We start from the raw sequence: 14,780 nt of genomic DNA, 5'->3' as shown, positions 1-14,780 counted from the left end.
AATAATAACAAAAATAATGACAACAATAATACTAAGCCTTTAGCGGACTAACAGCAAATAAAGGTTTAGTTTTTATCTCTTATCGTGGAAAAACAAGTATGGCCAAAAGGTGCATTATGACTTATTATTTTCTAAATTAAAGCTCCAGACATTTATAAAAAATTGCACTAATATTCCCTTCACTATTATTACGTTTAAGTCTATTTCGGAGTTTGACATCCGTTAATTTAAATTTCTCTTTGTTGTTTAATCTTTGGAAATTGGGTAGTCATGTAATTAATTTAGAGAATAATTCCAGCCTGGCAAGGAAGTGAAGTTCATCCTCTACACCAGACTTGCATAGAGGACATATTCTTTCTTCTGGCTTCAGTTTCTAAATTGTACTCGTCCTTCTTCAATCATTCATATACTTTAATATTCTGAGTTTTATAGTGAATTTAATTAAATATGCAAGAAAATAGCGCCTGATCGATCGATTCCACTGTGAATCGAGGCAAAAATGCCCAAATGACAAACTCTGTCGCTTCGCTCCCTCGCTTTCGATTTTTTTTCCGAAAATGTTTATTTTCCCAGCGAAAAATATCTGCGTAGTACGGCCAGTATGTGATTGCCCCCCCCCCGCATTTTTTACTTAGATGAGCGGTATTAATGGCGGCTGGGCATATTAGCTAATATGGCCCTTGAACCAATGGCTTGAAACATGAGGACCAATGACAACAAACAAATCCCTTAAATTTCTGCTCATTCATTTGGATAGCAGATGATAATCTTCAGTGACAGTGATCACCGCGGCGGCGGGCCCCCCGGGCCCCGGGGCGGGGACCGGGATCGGGAATCGGAGCGGCGTCATATTCAGACATAGGGTCGTACTATAACTGGTGAGAAATTCTTTTCATTTTCAAATATCACAAGGAAGAAAGGATGGATCAAAGTAACACATGCTGGAAATGATTTCAGGATGATTTTCCTAGTATTGCGAGTACATGTGATAACGTTAGATTTGGTCTATGGCCTATGGGGAGTAATCCTGGCCTTGCTTGATTTCAATTCTCTGATTGTCCCACATATTCGATTTCGCGTTAGGCCTGCGTTAATACCTAGGCTAAGGCTAAGCCCACTCACACAACATGCGAGGTTAGTATACTATCTAGCCGACGGTTGGTTGGTTGGTGTTGGACTTGGTCCTTGGGAGTTTAATAAGTTGGCGCTCTTCAATCTGGTATTTGTGGTAGATTATCTGCGCCAGGTCGTTTCCGAGTTAGTTGCTAAATTCCACTCCTAGTACTAGTAGTACCAATGAGGTCCAAACATTAACATGTATGGACCTCATAGTCATAGGCGACAATGCGTTAAAAACAGGTTAGAAGTCCTGCACCCAAGTATTTTTATGATATTAGTGATTATTACTCGAAATATGCAAGCTTTGTCCTCATTTGTTTAGCATTTATTAAAAAATTACCCATTAACTATAATCCTACTCATATTCTAAATGTTATAAAATAAAGGGAAACTTACATTTGAGTCCATTTTCGATCTTTTCTTGGCAGTCAGTCCGGTCCCGTCGAGTGCGATCAAAGCGGTACGAAGCTGATTTTCAGATCACGTGATACGAGTAGTCATCACCTGATCGATCGACTATCCTTTTTTAAAGACCGCAACAATTATAAATTTTATTATAAAATATATATAGAATAAATAATTGCATGATATTATATATATTTCTACAATTAAAAATATTTTGTGATATGAATTTAATATTTGACGTAAAAATTGCTATTTAACAAAATATTTATTAAAAAATAAAAATCAAACAAAATAAAAACGCCTTGGACACAGTGCAAAAAACCTAACAATTTGGCCGCGTTCTTAACAACTATCGTAAGGGGCGCTCTATTTATAAATAAAGTTGCATATGTAGCTGTCTACCGCGACAGGAACAGCCGCAGAATTGAAGCCAGAAGCGTGGGAAATTGCCAGAAAATTCAAGAAAAGAACCGGTGAGTACCGATTTAACATTACTAATTTATTAAGTAACATTTATTGAATCATTACAAGATTTATTTTTTAGGAAAACAAAGCTTAGTTCTAAGCTAGGGCGGCCCAAATGCGCGTGAGTGGAGTCCCAGTTTATTAGCACGGGTAAGTATTGGGGTGTCGCCTAGAGTGGCTAAATTCCCGCTTCAATGTCCTCGGCGTTACGTTAGATTAGTCTGACCTGTCATATAAAATGATATAGCGAGGCCGAAGTGCAATAATTATAAATTCGGAGGCAGCGTAGCTCAGTCGGTTAGAGCGCATGTTTCGGATAAGATTGTAGATCTCAACGTGAGGGGTTCGAGTCCCGCTCATGCTGAAACGCGTCTAACAAAAAATCTGATGCTACATCATAGTATAGCGTTGTGTAAGCGTGCCTCACCACTGTATTCAGTGCAGGTGTGAATGCAGTTGGAAAACACTCCGTCCATCGGAAAGGACGCAAATGTTGGTCCCGAACTATAGGAGAGTCACTATGCACGTTAAAACCAGGCAATACACTGTCACTATTCGTCAAAGAGTAGGTTGTTAATGTTCACCCGGTGTATTGCACCTGCCGTTCCCGGCGAAATTCAGGTCAAGTCAATCTTGACGTTGATATGCCATAATAATATAATTAGTGTGGGCATTAACGGAAAGAACAAGACAATTAAGATTAGTTACCTCCACCATGTCCACTATTAAATTGTGCGTTTTTGTACTTCATAGTATGCAAACTTTTATAAGAAGCTAGGTCGAATCTCAATTTTAGTAGTCTAAGAATTAACATCACTAATCAGAACAAAAGGAAGAGAGATGGAGAGAGATCAGTGGAATATTCTTATTCGAATCTCTTTGTTTTTTTTCACATAATTCAGGATGACTTTATAATCTGCATTTCTTCCCAATAATGTTGCTAGGTCTGATATCGGCTTGTTTAATTATTTTCAGGCTTCTTTGCATAGTTCTTTCTCTTTCATTCTTACATTGTAGTAAAAAATGTTCTATTGTCTCAGGAACCTGACAATGGGAACATAGACCATTTTCATGTTGATTACATTTATACTGATAATAATTCAATTTACATTTCCAAGTCTTAGCTGGTGAATCATAGTCTCTTTAAACCGAATGAGTCCTTGAGTCCTAATTGTTTCTGCCACGTTGGGTTGGAGGCTAAATAAATGTCTTCCTTTAGATGAGGATACCCATTGAGCCTGCCAGATTTCTTCAAAGATGTATGTGGTTTTTCCATTCCTCTTTGATATGGAATGTGTTTTTCAACTTGTTCTTTTGATGCTCCTTTTTTTGCTGAAAGGTCTGCCACCACAAACGTTTGCTAAAAGGTCTGCCACTTCGTTCCCGTGATGACCGACTGGCCTGCCCTTGTATTACTGAACGCGCGCATAGACCTTATTACAAATAGAGGCCCAATTAGATTTACGCAAAGGATCATGGGGTCAAAAAGGGAGCAATAGCGCCGCTATTGTCCGGAAGCGACCATGCGAACACGGCATTCCTGGTTTAAGTCCCCAGTCCATTTACCATGGCATGTTCACTGCCGTCTATTTCGTTCAGTGCTGGTGACTTCTTTCAACTCCTATTGTTTGGGCATTGGCATTGACTTTGTACACAACGAGTGCACACACACCGACACATACAAGAAGAGAGATGACTAATTTCACGATAAGGCCGCGAACGCTAGCCGCCGACAATGATTTCCATAGCGCATTATTAAGCAGTGAACCCTTCTACGTGGTATCGATCTACATGTAAGACACTCTTATTGAGACAGCTGTTACATTTATCTAAGCATTTAGAAAGGAAATGTTGTGAAGCATACCTGTTGTGTTTAGTGGGCTTTCTTGTCATGCATGAATTTATATTACTAATGTGATAAAGCATTGCAAATCATTTTTTTGTTGAAACTTCTTACATTTCCAACAATACTGTAGCCCTTTTATTTTTGTTTTTGGGTCAGTGGCATGACTTTTTTTTAAAATCACTTGGGCAATTAATCAGACAAATAATTCTAATAGATAATCTGACAGAAATAGACCATACTACAGCTACATGTACAGTATATAAGAAAAGAGATTAAATCCTTGACTAGTCAAAGAAAACAGCACTTCTTAGGTGTCCCAAGTTGTAACTCCTAACAATGAACCTGACTGTGGTATTGTTTGTGAGGATGATTTCATTGATTCTTTTCCCTCCTGTTGTCATTGAACTTCCTGGCCCGTATTCTGAAGTCAGGTTTAAATTAAACTCAGGTTTAAAGTTGTAGTTTAAGTATGGGAAGCCAAAAGTATCAAATTTTTTATTAAGTTGTATATATATTTCTTGTGTTTACTGTGCTCTTTCCTGATTCAGCGATGGCGAAGACAATCATGTATTTATACTTCCTAGACAATCATGAATGATTTGAGAGCCAAGTGAGCTAAAGTATGATATCTCTACTGTTAGTGATTTATGTAACAATTGGCTATCCATACTTAAACCACAACTTTAAACCTGAGCTTAAGTTAAACCTGACTTCAGAATACGGGCCCCTGGGTCTGCTGGAGGATGTATTGATTTTTTTTTTACATCTAATGAAGGTAGATAATTTCCCACTAAAGTCAAGTGGTTTTGAAAGTGAATGTATTAAAAAAAATAAAACTAAAAAAATTACAAACTACTGGGACAAAGGGGCATCAATAGGGAAATACGTGTTTACGCAAAAATGTTTACGAAACACGCCTATATGGGTGTGCAATTATGCGAATGAAACACATGACTCTTCAGGTCCGATATTTGGGTACTTTACGTCTACACTGAACTCTCAGTGTAGACGTAAAGTACCCAAATATCGGACCTAGGTTAAGTTTTTAAATGAAACTTGGAAATACATGTAAAGGTGATCAAGTATCACTAGTCACGTTGCATGAGTTTTAAGTCACAAAATCAACATCAAATGTCATTAAAGGGTCAATGAACTTTGACCATGCTGGGGGTATTTTTTGAAATGTCATAACTTTATGAATCATTCATGTACAATCACCATAGATCTGCACCGGAATGGGGGGTGGGGGGGGGGTGGGAATGACACTTTATACAGTACTTGTCTTGTCCTGGGCTGAGTTGGCATACACAGACTTGCTGCAGAAATTATTATTACTACAAGTACATATGATTTTTCAATTTATTGTTAACTTGTGTTATTTCTCTTATTTACTTCGAAAGATTCTGGTGTAATCATCTTGTTGTATTTGAAAACGGAACTGGAACAAGGAAAACCTCTTTGAAAAGCTTTATTGAAAGCAACCAGCATGATATCTTCAAAATGGTTCTCTACGGGAAATGGATTGGTACCATCGTGGATCACAACGCTCTAAAATACATCTGCTTTAATCACATGATAACAACCTACATCCTTACCAGTACTGTCATGTTTCTTATGACCTTCCTGAACTTTTCATCACCACGCCTAGCAACAGTTGCCATGTCCGCCCTAATGTCTCTCTTCATTGTCACGCTGTCCATAAAGTTTGCATACCAGATGACGCATAGTTTTAAAACCCATTTTGAATTTCACGGATAGATTGGGTGAGGGTTACTCTGACATATCATCTGGCTTGTAAATTTAAAAGGTCACCATTTTCATCCAAGAAAGATACTACACTTCAATAGGGGAAGAACTTGACATTAATGTATTGAATAAATACTAGTATTTACAATGTAAATGTGTTCCAAGTACCTTCACAGCACTTAATTATGATCTCCGTGAACTGGCAAATGACAGAGACCATCATTGACAACGTTGGAGTCAAGTGTATCTTCTTCAATTACGCCATCTCATCTTGCCTCGTCTCCATATTTGTCCTTTTTCTAATGTCCGTCATCCACTCCACTCCCCGCCTCCCAGTGGGTGCTCTGTTGTCTCTCCTGACGCTTCTCCTTGTCAGCTTGGCTATAGAGTGCGCTCATCAGATTGTACTTTGGAGATTCTTGAGCCATGATTCTCAGTCATTGACACAAAGGCAGCACTTTGCTTATAGTTTTTTTGGAAGCCCTTTGACATAGTCTTCGATAAATTTTAGACATGTTCCTTTGAGCTGACTTGTGATCACTTGATCAATCTATGAAATTATAGTTTCAGCCAAGAATATAAATGAACATGAGCTTGAGGTGAATCCATCTTTAAACTTTAACCTATTCCGTTGAGAGCGAACTAAGGTGCTTTCAATGAAGCTGTGATCTTCCTGTGGTGATCTATTATATAGTAACTCAAAGAAAGTTAAGAACGCATATTAGTGGTAGTGGTATACCAGCTTGCAGTGAGAACTCTCATTTCATTCCAAGAGTAATCTTCAAGATGGGTGATTACTACAATGAAAACCAGCGGTCCAACTTCCTGGACTTTGAGAAGGTCAGGGATGAGACGAAGAGTGTGGTGATGGAGGGGACCAAGGAGTGTCCTGCCCATGCTATCATCCTGTGCGCCTGGAACAACATCCTTGGACCGCATCTCCAGCATATATGGCAGACTGAAGGTAAACCTGAGATGAGCCACGAGATGATTCACTATCTCACCACCCATACTCTCACATCCAGTGATCAACCTCAGGTTAGTAACACCCGTTTTTGACATTTTTGTATTTGTACCTGTTCAAAGGGATATGAATGATAATACTGGTGGTTTTATAGTACATGTACTTGAAAAAAGAATTGAAAAAGAATTGAAGAAGCATTGTGGGCTAAACCCTGAAGTCAGGTTTAACTTTAATAGACCATGGTCTAACTCTGTGCTAAAATTATGAGAAGCCAAAAGTGTCAAAATTTTTATTACGTTGTATGTTTCTTATGTTTACTGTGCTCTTTCCTGATTCATCGATGGTGAAGACAATCATCCTTTTATACTTCCTAGACAAGTATGAATGATTTGAGAGCCAAATGAGTTGAAATATGATATCTCTACCGTTAGTGATTTATGTAACAATTGGCTATCCATAAACCACAACTTTAAACCTGAGTTTAAGTTAAACCCGACTTCAGAATATGGGCCAATACCAACAGGCAGACAGTCAAATTGGACCCTTCATTCTTGAAATTTTTGATTATCGCACAATCAATGTCGCAACTCCATCTACCCATCAGAGGAGTTTTTCTGTCAAATCTTTTGATAAGACGTTTGAAATTGGGCAAGGGGTCATGGCACATTTTATATGAAAATCAGCATTTTCCAGGAATTTTTGTCAAAGAGTCATTGTCATAGTCATACATGTAGCATTTTAAAATGGAGTAGAGTAATAGCAACATTGCATTTTGAATTAAAGCATATTTGAAGATCAGATAAAAGTGGCTACCCTGGGTATATAATTGGTTCTGTCATGACATTTGCTCCTGCGACAATTGCTCTTATTTATGGAAAATCTGCACATTAAGCCTAACATAAACCCTAACCTCCAAAAATAAATAGACCATAATCGTTAATCTTTACAATATTCCAAACCAAAAATTGTATTACAGTCCTAATTCTAACCCTATGCACTCAGAGTATTAAGACCGGAGCAAATGTCGCAGTTTGAGCAAATGTCATTTCACTAAATAAAAATAATGTACATACATATGAAGGGCATGAAATTGAAGTCTGTAAATAGAATTATTTATACCTAAAATATGAATTCATTGTGATATAAAATTGAATATATCTAGGACTTAACACATGATATTTGAAATCTACGTTTGTACGATCGAAAATCTGATGTAATAAAATAACATTAATAAAATTAAAATAATTTGGTCCTGATAATTTACTACTGTATACTTACTTCTGTAGCACTGACTGTGACAAAAAGTGAATAATAAGTGCCTGATGGCTACACCACCCTGAGGAATGCACTGTAAATAGGGGATCACACACACTGCATATTGCCTATATTGTCTCAAGCTATAGCCAGGCTTAAATTGATGATTCTACTTGGAACTATGTACTTCTAGATACACCGTATGAATATGTTCTCTTTCAGTCTGCCATAGAAACTAAGACACTCCTCCTCAGAGACAAGGGATTGGTGATTTCAACATTCCTATTCAGTGGATGTGACCGTCAAGAGAAGACGGTCTTTGCCCTGTCCCTTATTGTTCCGTACGGCCTCAAGTCCTGGTACCTGCCTCTGGAAGACTTCTGTGCTGCCCGTCTGACAGCAATGATCAGCAAACTCAGGGTGCTTCAGGACAAACAGAAGTTTGAGGTTAGATATTTAAGGGCGATTTGATGTTATAAGAAAACGCATGTCCACATACTTGTTAAGAACATCTCTAAGGCTTGCATATAGAATTCAAAGGAGCAAGGCCATAAAAAAAAAAAGGGCATGGAAGGTAGTGCTTGATTTAGGGGTATCCAAGGCTGTTTAAAAAAAGGCATCAATAATGAAATGTACATTTCAATGGGACACATGCATTAAATCGTCTCAGGGCACAAGGCCACCTGCAAGAATGTCGTTTTATTTTGGCGTTAAGTCTGCAATTTTTATTCAATCATTTTATTTATTGGTATATCACATAATTATTGACCTGTGGCAGGGCTGAAAGGGCCAATTTACGATATCATTACAAGGAAAAAAACAAATAATTACAAGTAGGCCTACAGTAAATGTAATTTTTACTCAATAATTGAATGGCATCAATAATTATGGAAATCAGAATTCCATAATTTGGAAAGGCATTAAGGCCATTTTTCTGAGGGAATCGGATGACCTTGGATCAATTGTAGCCCTGCTTCTCCAAATCATAACAGGACAACTGCTCCGGGTTTTATTTAGTCTAAGATATAAATCCAGGGTTGAAATTGGTCATTCCATTACAGTGGAGCAATTGTCACCGAAGCAGATGTCATAGTACTGGAGGGCAGCTGACCTTAATATAATTCACATTTCACTGCTCGTTGATGATCATATCTCCTCAATGAATACCATTGTCAAGGTTTTCTTTTTGGGGTTGGGGGGAGGGGTTATTATACAATTTTGAAATAATGATACCTCTTTCTAAATTGTTTTGATATCAAGAAATGGAATGTGTGATGAAAATTGATACCTAAAATTATTTTGTATGTGTCCTCAAAAATAAATGACAATAGGCCTATACAAATTACAACCAGGGAAGTGGGAGTCTAGATAGAAGGGTAATTTGCCCCCAAAACTTTAAAAATGACTCTCGTAAGTGGAAAAATAGCCTCTATATGTCACTGATGGGATCAATACAAAGACATTCAATTTTATATGAACAGAGATAATTAAATAACCCCTTGACACGAACTACTATTTTCCCTGGTGTAGCTACCAAATCAACATTTTTTTCTCTTTGAAATTGATGCTATAATTTGATATCATATAGCATGGTTTTCAACATTTCTGGTTTACAGTAATTTAAAGCTGGCAAAGTGAACCCTGGCAAAAATTTATTGTAAAAATAGTAGAAAAAAAATAAGAAGAATATTGGTGAAGGTTTGAATCCTTTCTGTTATTATTATTCAAACTTTTTGTCAGATTGAACTTCCCATTTGATAACCCTGTCTAGGTCAAGGGAGGCGTCTGCTAGGCCCCCCCCCCCCCTTCGATGCTTTGGGTGATAAAGTCCAAATTGTGCAAAGATTTTGCCAAGTCGCTTTCTAAATTATTTCTCATGCAACTTTTGAGACCCAATTTGCGACGCCCGGATAGGCCTACATGTACAGGTCAGTACACTTTCCCAAAGTTACATAACACTTCGTAAATGCATGTCCGAACCGAAATTGCTCAAAAACATGATTTCTTGTACAATGCAAACCTTCAAACATAATCTGATTTGGTTTTTGTTTTGCAGGTTGATCCAATTCAGATTCTTGATGCTGAGATTCCTAGTCTTTACTGTGCCTTGGGTCTTCTCTTCATGGTCCCCATGCCTACACAAGTCAATGTAAGTTATCTTTAGATACCTAGTCTCTTCATGGCCCCCATGCCTACACAAGTCAATGTAAGTTATCTTTAGATACCTAGTCTCTTATACCTTGGTCACATTTGCTCTACGGCGGCCGTACGGCGGCCGTAGATACCTGAATTCGAGAGATTTCTGCGGGGGCCGCAGAAAATCTGCGGTGGCCGCAGGGTCGACGTACGGCGGATTCCTACTTTTTACAGGCCGTAGAATTTTAACTCAGAGTTATAACATTTTTTCTTTTCTACGCTCGCCGTAGAAATTAGACTAGCCGTAGGCATGGCGTAGAACGGTCTACGGCGGCCGTACGTCGAGCGTACGGTGGCCGTGCGGCTGCCCTCGTGTTTTTCTTCCCTTCTTTCCCCTTCTCCTTTTGTGTTATCTGCTCGGGAGCCACCAGGCGCGTATTTACAATTTTGCACCTCGGGGGCCCGACCTATAACTCTGGCTTTTCAGAAAAAAAATGGCGACCCCTTCTCGTCAGGCAAACAGGTGCCTTAAATGCATGTTGAATTATCTTATTTCACAATCACATGAAAAAGGGCAACTGCAGACCACTTTTTTTAATGATGACTTGATAAAAAGTAATTTCTATCCATGAATATGATGTAATACCACTTTTTTTAAAGAACAAATGTGACCAGGAAGCACAGATATTGCCCTTTCACCAGCGGCTAACTTGGGTAAAATTATTATTATTATCATTATTATTAGTATTATCATGGGGAGTTAAATGCTGATTTTTGTTGTTTCCTAGGGTGTAGTTCTTACTTAAGACTAACGCGTTAATTAACATCTTAACTTTATTCATACAAACAAGTTAACATGGTTAAGGGAGATTTATTTCATAAGTCCAAATAAATAATGCGAACGCGATTTTTGATAGCTTGTGTATAGACCTGGAAATAGAATATTCTGAGAAGTTTTGTAAGCATGAGCAGGATGGGCATCTCTCTATCTGTCAGGGCGAGCTGAAAATTGTCTATATTCCAAAATGACCCAAGGTTTGGAAATTCTAAGCATTATTGGTAATCATGAACAGGATGGGCACTTAAAAATTATTCGATCCGAGCGCGAAGCGCGAGCTGAACATTTTTTATATTCCGTTCCAAAACTAGACATTCTACACAATTTAGGTAATCATTAGGTAATCATTAACAGGATGTCCATCTAACTAATCATTCGATGCGAGCGCGAAGCGCGAATCACCCCAAAGGTCGATTTGCCCCCCCCCTTCCTAGGTCGAACATTACTGATCGTATAATATTCAGATCAGTGTCAAACATTAATTTGGCGACCCCCCCCCCTTCTTATTTCCTTCTCTCTTTCTTTTCTCCCTTTTCTCTTTCTCTTCTTTCCCCCTCCTTTTTTATCTCCCTTTTCTTTCCCTTTCTTTCCTCCCTCTTTTTGGTGCCCCCTTTTCGCCTACCCGGGGGCCCGGGCCCTGAACCCCCCTCCCTCCCACCCAGAATACGCTCATGGGCATGGTGCGACACTTTGAAAACTTTCTGAAATGAAATGTCTAATATAAAATATCATGATGAGTGTGACAAGCAATTCATGGTATACTCACTGTATAGTCCCCCTGCGGCCGCCGTGAGGGCGCCTTGCGGCCACCTCGCGTCTGCCGTAGTATTTGTCAAAAACCTACGGCCAGCGCAGGGTCGCCCTAGGGCGACCGTACGTCATGATTTCAAGGACATACGTCAGCCGCAGATTTTTTCTCCATAAATTAAAAAAATACGCCGTGCGGCGACTGTAACATATGTGACCGCTAGAGTAAGTGGCCGTGGAAATTCTGAGGCGACCGTAGAATTGCTACTCGCCGTAGAAATTTTAGAATCTACCGCGGCCGTAGCAAATGTGACCAAGGTATTAATGGTCCCCATGCCTACACAAGTCAATGTAAGTTATCTTTAGATACCTAGTCTCTTCATGGCCCCCATGCATACACAAGTCAATATACAGTAAGTTATCTTTAGATACCTAGTCTCTTAATGGTCCCCATGCCTACACAAGTCAATGTAAGTTATCTTTAGATACCTAGTCTCTTCATGGCCCCATGCCTACACAAGTCAATGTAAGTTATCTTTAGATACCTAGTCTCTTCATGGCCCCCATGCCTACACAAGTCAATGTAAGTTATCTTTAGATACCTAGTCTCTTCATGGCCCCCATGCATACACAAGTCAATATACAGTAAGTTATCTTTAGATACCTAGTCTCTTCATGGTCCCCATGCCTACACAAGTCAATGTAAATTATCTTAGATACCTAGTCTCTCCATGGTCCCCATGCCTAACCAAGTTAATGTAAGTTATCTTTAGATACCTAGTCTCTTCATGGCCCCCATGGCCCCATGCCTAACCAAGTTAATGTAAGTTATTTTACTAATGTTAGATATTGTACATACATAGTCTCTTAGTAGCCCCAGACACAAGCCAATGAAAGTTTTCATAGAAACTTCAAGGCTCCCGTGCCTGTACAGTTTAAGATTCGTAGATTTCAAAGTATACAGTAGTATATAAAGGATATTACTAAATAGGTTCATTATTGCGGACTGAAATAATCGCTAGAGGGTATTCATTTGTCTCGCAATCTACTATGGTCAACAAGGAAATTCGTGATCACTCTCGCAAAAAGTGTTCATTAGCTTTCTAGGAAATTCGTGATCACTCTCACAAAAAATGTTCACTAGCTTACAAGTTCACGAGCTTTCGAGTGCCACTTTATCAAGTGACGAAAATTATCTGATAACGTATTCTATTTCTCACCTATTGTTCCCGCGTTCGTGCGTACGGTCCTGGGGACTGGTATAAATAGAATAAGTTATCAGATAATTTTCGTCACTTGATAAAGAGTTGCAGCGGCACTCGAAAGCTCGTTAACTTGTAAGCTAGTGAACACTTTTTCCGAGAGTGATCACGAATTTCCTAGAAAGCTAATGAACACTTTGCGAGAGTGATCACAAATTTCCTTGTTGACCATAGTAGATTGCGAGACAAATGAATACCCTCTAGCGATTATAAAGGATATTGCTTACCAAAATGTCAATTTCACCAAGAGAGTTATTTTTATCCCAAGGGATTATGTACATATGTATCTTGCCTGATGTGCAAATGTGCTATTAAAGAGAAAGTATTTGTAAACTCTAACTCTAGTACATGTAAATTTGTAATTTTATATCAAGCCCACGGTGAAAAGTTGAGGGTGTCTAGACAATAATGAAGATACTGATCATATAGCTGTTTCATGAATTCGATTTTTTTTTTATTTATTTATTTTTTTTTTATAAATGACCATCATATCAGAGTCTACATTATATTGAGCAACATACTGTCCAAGACAGGTGGGTTCATTGCAACATGAAAGTAACAATGAACAGTGAAAACATGCCATGAATAAGATTTTTTTTAAATGCAATTGAATACAATTTGCATCTATTTGATTCTTTGTTAGAATTGTACATGATTTGGACATTTAACACAACATGGCTCTTTCAGCAAAGAACTCTGTATTCTTTGGATCATAGGGCCTTAAAAAAATCTATTGTTTGTAATGATTGTAATTGTTTGAATGAATACAACTTGCATCTTTGACATCGAGCCAATCATCTCAAGTATTTTGGCTACTCTCCAGACTGGGCAGCGTCTTCCTTTTGTTGTTTTCCACCTATAAACAAAACAATGGAATGGTTTGAAAATGGTCAGTAGAATGTTTGGCTTAATCAAATTCCCATTATTACAGACCTGTCATTTTTAACAATAAACAAAATATTTATACAGGTAACTTTGCCTTAGTCAGATCTATTAAGGCCACAGAATTCCGTTCAACTTGGGATATTTTGAATTAGAATAATGTAGATAACACATGTTTTGGATAATTTGGTATAAAATTGCTTTGATTCTACATGTATTGTGGACAAAAATGTGACTTTATATGGAATTTTGACTTTGGCAACTTTACCTCTTAATTGAATCAAAATATATTTTGTAATTTTCTTCTTCAGCTAAATGATACAATTTTTGCAGCAGGCCAAGGAAAGCAGCTAGATGTACAGTTCACGAGAAAGTAAGCTATTACAAGAAAAGTGCTTGATTTTACCGGCTGCGTAAGTGGTGGGAGAGTGGGTGTTTGTGTGTTTGTGGGGGGGGGGGGCAGTTATCTCTTTCAGATGTTAGATTAGTAAGCTGTACATGCTTGAATATTTTAGATATGAAATCTCTTGTAATGCTAATTACTTTTTTTATCAGGAAGTAATGAAAAGAACTAAGATGTAATAACATTACCAGCTGTTTAAATACATGTATAAAGACAAGGGAAGTATTTCATGACAAGTTTTATCAGTGATTTTGATGCGACTAATTTGCCCTCAGCCAATCAGATGCAAGGATATGGAGTGGGTTATAACATCTGTGAGTAAAATTCACTTACAAAGCCTTTCACTGAAACGCTTCCCAGGCCATAATTGATTTGATTTATTAGCTTACAGACATGTTCAAAATAAGATCTGCTGATGATAATACTTTAACGGTCCTGCTTCAGATGGACTTTTTTTTTTACAATAACAAATATACAGTGATTTTAGTTGCTTTAAACTGTTATTTATCACAAGTTTTATGAAACAGGCCCCAGTTTGAAATGGATTCTACTCTGAGATATTTATTTCTCTATTTTATGTGATATTTCTTTTATTCATTTTATTATTATAATTGTTATTATTTACTTAAGATCATGAGCGTCCTGCCAAAAAGCCTTCCTTTAATGTCATTAGATATCATTTGGCTCATTGAGGGTTATGATATCTGATAAAC

At 38.0% G+C, this 14,780-nt stretch overlaps 1 protein-coding gene across 2 annotated transcripts in view; it reads left to right on the top strand.

Annotated features, from left to right (window-relative positions):
- Window positions 1–775: 775 nt before the first annotated feature.
- The window catches only part of LOC129270706 (guanine nucleotide exchange factor C9orf72-like), a 30,085-nt gene continuing 16,080 nt past the window's right edge, over window positions 776–14,780 (top strand). The window contains exons 1-5 of one of the 2 annotated variants that reach the window (XM_064106439.1): window positions 776–878; window positions 5,236–6,619; window positions 8,022–8,246; window positions 9,856–9,948; window positions 13,976–14,037. In XM_064106439.1, coding sequence (XP_063962509.1) covers window positions 6,368–6,619; window positions 8,022–8,246; window positions 9,856–9,948; window positions 13,976–14,037 — 632 coding nt within the window. In that variant the 5' untranslated portion in view covers window positions 776–878; window positions 5,236–6,367. Of the gene's footprint in view, window positions 1,135–5,235; window positions 6,620–8,021; window positions 8,247–9,855; window positions 9,949–13,975; window positions 14,038–14,780 lie in introns of both variants that reach the window. The other variant, XM_064106440.1, reaches the window with a different exon arrangement.

Source organism: Lytechinus pictus, chromosome 11 (assembly GCF_037042905.1).
Source record: "Lytechinus pictus isolate F3 Inbred chromosome 11, Lp3.0, whole genome shotgun sequence".
Classification (NCBI taxonomy): Eukaryota; Metazoa; Echinodermata; class Echinoidea; order Temnopleuroida; family Toxopneustidae; genus Lytechinus; species Lytechinus pictus.
The sequence above is the reverse complement of the archived record's forward strand: the minus strand, read 5'-3'. Positions and strand labels throughout refer to the sequence as shown.